Source organism: Gekko japonicus, unplaced genomic scaffold (assembly GCF_001447785.1).
Source record: "Gekko japonicus isolate JY-2015 unplaced genomic scaffold, Gekko_japonicus_V1.1 scaffold341, whole genome shotgun sequence".
NCBI classification, from domain to species: Eukaryota; Metazoa; Chordata; class Lepidosauria; order Squamata; family Gekkonidae; genus Gekko; species Gekko japonicus.
In genome coordinates, this window is record NW_015170898.1 from 1,209,947 (window position 1) to 1,219,832 (window position 9,886).

General features: G+C 49.8%; 2 protein-coding genes across 2 annotated transcripts in view; both read right to left on the reverse strand.

The window, feature by feature from the left end:
* The window catches only part of HOXA7 (homeobox A7), a 2,309-nt gene extending 1,754 nt beyond the window's left edge, over window positions 1-555 (reverse strand). Inside the window, 2 exon segments of the mRNA XM_015418578.1 lie at window positions 72-461; window positions 464-555. Of these exon segments, the coding sequence (XP_015274064.1) occupies window positions 72-461; window positions 464-527 (454 nt within the window). The 5' untranslated portion in view covers window positions 528-555.
* A 6,077-nt stretch (window positions 556-6,632) lies between these two features.
* Window positions 6,633-9,636, reverse strand: HOXA9 (homeobox A9). Its single transcript, XM_015418577.1, has 2 exons — window positions 8,982-9,636; window positions 6,633-8,061 (listed from the first exon to the last, which is right to left on the reverse strand). Exons 1-2 carry the CDS (start codon window positions 9,523-9,525, stop codon window positions 7,823-7,825), a joined length of 783 nt encoding a protein of 260 aa, XP_015274063.1. The 5' UTR covers window positions 9,526-9,636; the 3' UTR covers window positions 6,633-7,822.
* Between the last annotated feature and the right edge of the window lie 250 nt (window positions 9,637-9,886).

The following is a 9,886-nucleotide window of genomic DNA, read 5'->3' on the forward strand; positions in this document are numbered from 1 at the left end:
CCGCCCGGCCCGGCCCGCTCGCTCCCCTCGACACCCCTTCCTTCCTTCCTTCCTTCCTTCCTTCCCCCTACCTGAGGACCTCATCCAGGGGTATATCCGGAAATTACTCTCTGCCTGGCTGTGCAGGTTGCCTTCCTCCGCCTTCTCACAGCTGGCTTTGGTTAGGTCACTGCAGAGGACGGGAATGTTCTGGTCAAAGGAGGAGCAGTGGAGGTTGTAGGCGTCTGAGCCCCCCAGGCTGTATCCGGAGGAGAAGGGGCTCTGGTATAGGGTGCTGTTCACATTGTACAAGCCGGGCATGGAGGAGGCGAAGGCGCTAGCGCCGGGTCCATAGCCGCCTCGCTGGGAGTTGGTAGCGAAGGAGCAGGACGTAGGCTCTGCATTTTGGAAGAGCGAAGCGGCCCCCGTCGTATATTTGCTAAAAAGAGCGTTCACATAATACGAAGAACTCATAATTTTGACCGGTGATTTGTTGTCCGGTAGGCTTCGGTGTCGGTTTTACGAGGTAGCGTGATATATGATAACATTACACCCCCAGATTTACACCAAACCCCATTTTCTTTTGGACTGAGCTGCCTCCGCCACGTGACCAGTCACATGACCCCGTCCTCCAATCTCCTCCCGCATCACAGGTGGTATAGATCAGGGTGGCTCGCCAGAGCCTGGAATGGCAAGCGGGGGAAGAAGAAGAAGAAGAAGAAGAAGAGGCGCCCGGCGGAGGGCAGCCCGAGGGGGGGGGAGGAAGGGGGGCTGCTTTTCCCTCCCTCTCCCTGGGGGTCTTGGGGGCGGGGGGCCACGCTCTTCTGCTTCTGCGGCGGCGGCGGGCTTTCCTCTCTCGGTCTGCAGCAGTTCTGTCCCCTGCGCAATTCAGGTGGCACCGCAGCTCCAAGGCTGCAGCTCCCCGCCACCTTCCAGCTTATGCCCCCCCGCGCGCTTGTTTCCCTCATTTCTTCTGGTTTGCTGCTTAAAAACAGGGGGGGGGGGGGGGGAAGGAAAAGGTGACTACCCCCCACCCCCCAAAAAAGACCCTCCTGTCCATAAACATATCCCGGTGCAGTCAACTAAAACCACGGGATACACATTAAAAAAAGAGGCGGCAGCAAAAACGGTTCAGTCAATCATGCATGAATTTATTCCCCTCCCTCCCTCCCTCCCCATCCATATGCTTTCTTTCCACCCTTTTTTCTCTCTCTCTCTCTCTCTCTCTCTCTCTCTCTCTCTCTCTCCCCCTGCGGGAAAGGAAATAGTGAAATATTTATGCGGGAGGTTTCCTAATTTGCTAACAGATTTATTAAGATACTGACATAATGCATTCGCCTAATCTCTTTGGGCGAGATGAATGAAGCTTTAGGGAAGCCCTCTCGCTTCTATCTCTCACTGCACACCGCTCTGCCTCGGAACCAGGGAGCCAAGGACGTGGAGCCCATTCTCGCCATCTCAGGGCAGGAACCTGGGGAGGGAACTGGGTTTACTGCAATTGTCCCAAGGATGCGGCTGGTGAACCTGAGCGCGTCTGCGGTCTCCTACGGCACCATAATTTCACCTCTCCACCAGCACCCACACATATACATACATACATACATATATAAATGAAAGCCAGTAGTAGAGGGATTTTCAGCACCTTTACAAAGGAGCCTGAAGAAGGACTGGAGGTCCCTTTTGGGTCCCTGCTGGCAAAAAGCACCTCTGTGCTGGCAGCGAAGACTCCCCCCTCCCCCCGGTTCCCCTCGCGCCCCTCAGGCTCCTAAATTTCCCCAGCTCCAGTTCCCCCTCCACAATAAGGCTGCTTCCCATTGAGGATGTTGCATCCGACCCTTCCTTTAAACGGATCGTAAAAGCAGTTTCCTTCCTTCAGACGGGGAGTTTGGTAAAGCCAACTTTTACGGCCCCTGCTCTATTGCACATCATAAACTGGAAGGAGGACAATGCGATTGCCCCGGAAATTCTCCCTCTTGAATTATAGAGTTTGGTGTCCTGTGTGTACAAAGCAGTTCCCACCAGTTAAAATGGTCCCTGGAGCGATTTCGCACGGACCCTTGAGAAGGTACTTTTTGGTGACCCATTGAGACGGGCTGGGTGAGGAGGGTGCCTGCCGATCCCAGGGCGAGGGGGCTGTCCGGGGGTCCACCTTGCCAAGGGGTGGCAGCCCCGCCACTTAAGGGGGGGGGGGGGGGAGAGAGAGATAGAGAGAGTGTGTGTCTCAGGTCCCTTCCGGCAATTGAAGGGCGTTGCTGGAAGTCGACCTCGAGGTCTGCGCGAAGGGCCATTTCTGGACACACAAGCTGGCAGGACCCCGGGAACCCTCCTGGTTTCCTTTCTGCGGGATTGACAAACCCCATGAACAACGCGAGGTGGTGGTGGTGGAAATCCCCTCCCCAGGACTCCTAATTTTTAAAAAATAAAAATCTCCTGAGAGAAATGACAGAGGGAGAAGGAAGGCGAAGCAAAACCTGCCGAGCAGGCGAGATCAAAGAGGCGGAATTATCAGACCCATAAATTGCTCCTCTGGTGACACCAGAGCAAGAAGCAAGAAGAGAGCAACAGCCAGCAGAACCGCCAGTCTAGACTTGAGTATTGATAAGGCACGACAGGATTTTGTAGATGAGTCTTGGAAGGGCACCGTGAAGTGCAAACGCCTCCCTAGGCCTGAGGATCAGGGCGCACGGCGGCCCCCAAACCTGTTTGTTAGCCGTATTATTTCCACCACCACCACGCCGCCGGCTCCTGACTACATTTCCCTAAACCCCTCTCTTGGAAATGTTAGGGGTATTTCGCACAAACATTCTGCTGCACGAAGGAGACTCCCGGGGAAATGCAGGCGAGGACTCCCTTCCAAGAAGCCCTCCAGGAATTTCCTTCCCCGCTGGGACCCATCCGACGCAGGCTCCGAGCACATTCGTGCAAGGGACTCGATCCAGGCTAAGCTTACCCGGGAATGACTCAAGACTGTAGAAGTGCCCTTCAGTCAGAAGGAGCCCCCCCCCCCCATTTTGGCACAGAATTCTTTAGAATCCAGACTGGCAGACACGGATCCGTTTGCTGCCGCTTTCTCCCCGTAAACCTTGCTGGGGGACGGAGGCGACTCCTGCCAGACAACAAAATGTTGTCCAGCAATCTGGGATCTTTATGAAGGTGGGATCCGGCCTCTTATTAGGCTGCTTCATTCTTTGTCTGATTTGGGGCTCTCCGATAAAAAGTGAACGCTCGATTTTCTATTTCTGTGAGGGTAACATCACCGAGCCCTATTGAACTGAAAGCCCCCGTTCGTTAGCAAGAAATATACTAGAACCCTATTGTTGTGAGATACCCTCGTTTCCATCTGCTGCTGGCGACGTAAATACTTCTACATTCTCCCCGTCCTTTCGAATCAAATATTTTGGGATCTTTTCCTTCTGTTTCAATCCCTGTTGCAAATAAATAAATAAATCCATTTCACTTTCAGAAGATCCCAGAGTTTTCCTTTTGTTGACGTGATTTCCTTGCCCCCCCCCCCGCATATTTTTTTCGGCATGTCTATGTTACATACACAGTGGCGCCCTTTAAGTGCCCGCTTTCTGACAAACACCAGTTCTTTTACTCTACCTCGGTGATGCAGTTAGGGATACATACAGTAGGTAACAATGCGCCGAGCCAACAAACCCAGAAGCGAAGGGTTTTTTTAAAAAAAGTTTTATTATTAAATCGTAAAGAAATAGCAGGAAGCTTTCCAGAATGGATTTGCGCAGGCATGTTGTTCCTGTGGTGTATCAGACCGCTAGCATCTGCATCATATAATTAAAACGGGTCCCACAGAGGCGAAATTACTTGGGAAACCAGCGGCGCCCTTAACTGCATCACAAACATCTGCTGAAGAATTTCAGTGGCCGGTAAATAATTTTCAAATTAAAATGTGCAACCTGGCCGCTTTTATCAGCATTTCTTTGTCTTCTTCTTTTTAAAGTATGATTTGACTCGATGCAGGATGAAATCGCTTCAAGAGATTCATATACTCCACAAGGGAACACCGTTAAAGGGAGCGAGTAATTTGGGTTTCCCTGTGGTATGTTGCCTCCTGCGTTGTGGATTGTTCTTACTGACCCGGAATTTTGTTACAGCGGTTAAAGCGGCCACCTGGTTTCGAACCATGTAGGAATGGCGTCTAGAATCTTCAATATGGCCATCTGAAGGACTGTTAGGCTTCCGCGTCCCTAGTTAGAACATTACTCAAGTAACCACAGTAAAGGGTAAACCGTTTATTTGGCCACGAATGGGTTAATGTAAGTGATTAAATTTTGTGGATATGTGTAGATAGCTATCGATACGCATATAAATGCATTCTCATATTATTGTGCATATGTATTAAATGGCACGTGGTCGGGTTTTTTTAAACCAGAGCCTTGAACATACTTCCGTTTCCTTGTATTTTACACTTATACCCCATAAAAGTATATATGTACACTATATACACACAGTCTCACATATCAGTCCCGGTCTAAGAAAAAGGGGCTGACTGACCATGATAGGAGATGAACAACAATATACAACCCTTGGAATGTTTGTAAAGAAGATATGGACATATATACATATTTTCACACTGTAGATATACGTGCATACAAGTATGAAAGGGCAAACAAGAGGTTCAGGGTTCATTTGCTTGGCGGGGGACTAACTAATTAAAAATGTCCAGAGCAGCTTTCTTTTAAAACAAATAGGGAGATCTCGGAGTTCTTATTTGCTGGATTTGATGTCAACAAAATGACATTTAAGAAACAAAACAGGAGATTTGGCTTTCATATACATCCACTGAAGACTCGTTCTTTGTTTTAAAATCAGAACAGTAGTACCAAATCTGCCTATGCTCCGAGAAGTCGACATTTTAGACGTGTTTTATCAGTTTCATGGTGGATTAGTCCTTGTTTTCGTGGAACAACAGTGCCATCTGCTGTTCCCTCTTGGTCACTGCAAGCAATAAAATAGGCGCAGGAATCTTTCGAAAGTGCAAACATGCTTGGTATCTGCCACTGCAACTGGTTCAATAATCTGCTTGTGCGATGAAGGAGCAATTACAGAAAAAGTCCCAGCTGCAAATTCATTACAGATAAAGTCCAGCCTACATTTAAGAGGAAAAGGGGATCATAAAAGCGAGCTATTTCCGCACAGCCGCTTTATCTGAAACAGCCAGACAAAACAAAATGAAAGGGCTTTTGTAGAAAATCTTAATTGTGGCTGGACAGTTGTAAACTCATTAAGGGCCGAATTCCAGACAGTTTGCAGACCCGCCATTTATTAGGCACTGCTAGCGCTGATTCTTTGAAGTCCCCACTGTCTGCAACAACAGAGGGCGTCCCAACATCCCAAACCATTGGAACAGGCATCAATTAGAGACTCCCCCCCCCCCTGGCTACACAAGAACTGTTTCGCTTTTTGCTAATTAAACACATCTCACCAGAAAAAAAATCCTGTTGTTTTTTTTAAAACCAAACAGGGGGAGGCCAGAGAAATGCCTGGACATTCGAACTTTTGCAAAGTTCTTGAGATTCTGAAAGTTCTTCTCTCTACCCCTGCAGCATTTTCACCCCATAAACAGTTACAGCCGTCATTTTCTTTTATGGCTGTGCACGGCTCTGAATTTTCCTAACAGCGTCTTGAGCCAAGGCTTGTTAGCGGGAAGTGTGCAGGCTTGTTTTGGCTTTAAAAAGAGACCGGGGCATTCATTCTGCAACAGCGTTTCTGTTTGTTCTCGCGCACAGTTCTGCGGTTCGGGTTGGCGTTCTGGGGCCGCCTCCTCCTCCTCCCGACCGCCAAGCCGGGAGCCTTCCCACTCAACCCAATAAGCCTTTGTATGGCTCGGCAGCTTAAGCCAAACGCTTCGAGGCTTCCGAGGCTTTTGGAAAAGGTCCAGCCCTTCCCCCCTCCCGGCCCGACCTTTTGTTTAAAAAGAACCTCCTTTTCTAGTCTGAATTAAAGCAACGAAAACGCAAAACCACCGCGCTTGTTGTTTGGAGGCGACCCGCTTCCACTATATTTCCAGTACTCTGCATTTATTCGGCCAGGGCGAAGGTGAAAGCAGCTGACGGGTTTTGCCAGGTGAGGGCTTCCTGGGCGAACAGAAGGATGAAATTTCATACTTTGTCGAGTCACTGCTTGCCTTTACTGGAACCAGTTCGGTTTTGTGGGTAAGTATTGCGGATAGGTACTTTTAAAACATTGATCTGGAAAAAGAACCGCCCCTCCCCATTTTCTCTCGCCTCTCACTTTGATGCAGATTACCTGCTACTCTTGGTCCCAATACTGGGCTTCATAACATTATTGGATGTTCTCGGAGTAACACCCTTTATGGTGAGTAAAAGAAGTCAGCCCACCATCTTGTACGGTCAGATCCCGCTCAAATATCTGTCTCCAGGGCAGCAGGATTATCTGGAAGTGAGTCCCATGAAAAGGAGCGGGGCTGACTTTTGAGTAGCTATGTGGAGGATCCAAGTTTAACTCGATGGCTGCATATCTACATGGGCTGAGTACTGGTGGACCAGCGCCCTCTCTTAATAATCTTAATAATCACAAAATATAAAAAAGAATCAATATATACTTTATTTCGCAAAAAAGTTAAATATCATTTGGACACAACTATTTGGTCAGTAGGCCATGAGGTAACTATTGCAAAATATACAGTGTAGCTTCTGCATAAACATAACTTCCAGGATTTTATTTTTTTAATAATTGATACAAATCTACAATAACCAAAGGTAGGTTTTTAGAGCGTATAATTTATTATCAATAAAATTAAATTTCATTACAATAAGAATCAAATTATTTGATTAAACTTAAAAACGTAAACCATAGGTAGTTACCTTTTTCACATATACGTATAGCTCCGATAGCTGAAAACTGCTCACGGGTGCAAAAACAATATTCAGGATAATCTGATTATTAAGGGCTTAATCTTTAATATATAGATTATATATATACAACTGACGAAGACGGTACTATATATTTATAGATATATAGATCATTGTTTTCTGTGCATACTAAGATGACGCTTTCAAGAAAGGGGGAGCTCCTGATGCCTTTTCAAACTCAGATCATTCCCCCCCCCTTTGTTTTTTTAAAATTGGGGGTGGGGTGGGGGGAGTGAGAGGGAGGGAGGGAGAATATTCTTTCCCGTACAATCCAAGGTTAACTGTCTAAAGATACAGAAAAAAGACGTCTTACACTACAGAGCTATACTCTATGCAACTTTTATATTAAACAACCTGAGTTCAAATTGAATTCTAGCTTTCACAATCACGTCTGGTACAGCACCCAAGCACAAAAATTGAGTCACAAATATAATAACCACGATCAAACACAGTGTTCAAGTATTAGAGCAGACCTCTCTCTGCCACGCAAAGAGCAAATAAAATTAACTACTTCGACTAACCTATACAGTCCGTCAAGAGTTGTGCATTAAAAAGGTAGTTTTCTCTTTCTTTCTTTCTTTCTTTCTTTCTTTCTTTCTCTTTCTTTCTTTCTTTCTTTCTTTCTTTCTTTCTTTCTTTCTTTCTTTCTTTCTTTCTTTCTTTCGTGACAGGTAGATTTAAATAAGCCAACAAATCAGCTTTGCACGTTAATAATGCCCCCTTTTCTTTCCTATGATCAGACAATGGGAAAATCGTGGTACCTCATGAATAGCACCGGGGTCCAGCCATCAAGCCTGCGTTGGTGAGGTACATTCAAGGACTGAATTGGCAAGGACAAAAATCAACGTTGAGGCCTGGACACAGTCTCCTGGGGGGGGGGGGTGATGGGGGTTGTGGTTGCGTTGCATGGGAGGAGGAGGAGGAGAAACCCCTCACCCCAGAGAGCATCATTCGTCCTTTGCTCGGTCCTTGTTGATTTTCTTCATTTTCATCCTCCGGTTCTGAAACCAGATTTTCACTTGTCTCTCGGTCAGATTCAGCAGCCTTGCCACTTCATACCGCCGGTCCCTGGTGAGATACATGTTGAAGAGGAATTCTTTCTCCAGCTCCAGCGTTTGGTGCTTGGTGTAAGGGCAGCGCTTTTTCCTGGTGGATCTCGCGTGTAACCAATTCGCAGAGGGGTTATCTGCAGGGAAAGGACGCCAAGAGGTTAGGGGAGAGGAGAAGTCACTCCCAAGCAGCCTGCAATCGTGGCCTCCCCTTGGTGCGCCCTCCTTCCTGCCTGCCTGCCTGCCTTCTCTCCCTCCCTCCCTCCCTCCCTCGCACCCCCCACCTTCCTTTTGAAGCCGATAGGTACCCTGATATTGGTGGTTTACGACGTCCCTTTCATTGGGGCAGACATACACGGTGGGTCAGACACAAGGGACAAAACAGCGAGACACACGGAGAGGTCACACAGAATTACTTGCAGTAAAACACCACTGGCCTCCTCCTCCTCTCTCCTTCATATTGTTTCTCTAGATTGTAATTTTGAAGCCGGCCTTTCCTCCTGCCCCTCCTCCCAGCCGAATCCCTGATTCCTCCCCCACCCCCACCCCCAAGCGTGGAGGGCGACCCCGGAGAAGAGCGTGGCACTGGAAATGTTTCCCGTTTCCCATTCTGACCTTCTCCTGTCCTGTCTCACCCGACCCGAGGAAGGCAGACCTGCCCAGACACCCAGCCCAGCCCTGGCTGGCTTGTGAACCTGATCTGTGGGGCGTTGGACGTTCAGTCCGACACAAGGTGGAGGAGGGGGTGGAAGTAAAAAGATCTCCCACCCCCCACCCCACCCGATTTTGCTTAGGTTCCTTCTAGGTAAGTCATTCGTCACAAAGGGATCAGATTCACATCCAGTGCTCTGTTTGGGCAGAGAGCGAGTTCTTTCTCTCTCCCTCCCCCGCATCTCTCTCAGGGAACCGGCGTTATTGAGGCGCCCTTCTCCTCTCCCCCCTCCCCACCGCCCGTCTCTGGCTCTCTAGCTCCAGCGTGGAGCCAGCCAGCCAGCCGAGCGCGCCAATGCGGGCGCCTGCTGCCCCTTGCCAGGCGGCACCGGCGGGCCGGACTTACTGGGGTCGAGCTGGGGCTTGTCTCCGCCGGCCTCGCTCTCGCCATTGTTTTCCGCGAAGGACCCGTCGTTGCCTTGCTTATCCCTATCAGCTGGAGGAGAACCACAAGCAAAGTCAGTCAGGGAGAGTGCGTGCGTGTCAAAGGTGGTACAGTCACCCCTCCGGGCCGTGAGCGGCTCAGGTTTAATGCCGTAATGCCTGCTGGGGAAAGACAGGGAGGCCGGCACGGGCTCGAGCCACGAACGCATGTACCTGCCGTCGGGCGCTGCCATGGGTGCCTGGTGGTGCACGTACGGGTGGTACACGGCGGCGGCGGCGGGCACATTGCTAGCGCTCGGCGGGTGCACGGCGTTCCAGGAGGCGCCGAAGACGGAGGCTTTCGACTGGAAGCTGCAGGGGGCGAACTCGGGGTGCTCGGCCAGGCTCGCCTGCCGGCCCGGCTGGCCCAGGGGAGCCGCGCCGTAGCGGGACTGCACCAGCTCCTCGCTCTCGTGGAGGAGGAAGGAGTCCACGTAGTAGTTGCTGAGCGCGCCCGAGGAAGACATGGCCTGCCGAGGCCCGCCCGGCCCGCTCCGGTCCGAGGAGAGGCAGGCGGCAGCGCAGGACCCGCGGCAATTACGGCGCGGCAGATTCCATGGACCAACTTGGTCCCGGCGAAGAAGTACAGTCACCTAATAAGTTGAAGGCTGCCTGTCCGCCCATTGGCTGCCGCGCGTCACGTGGCCGGCCAGCAGAACAATAAAGTATAAATCAGTCCGCAGGCTATTAATGGGTCAGTGTTTTCCAGTCATCATTTTTTATAGCAAAGCCATATGTTTTTATGCAAAGGGATAGGCGAGCGGCAGGGCGAAGTTTGTTTTAATTGTGGCCCAGCCAGTTTAAAAGATCAGGGGATTTTTTTTGGGG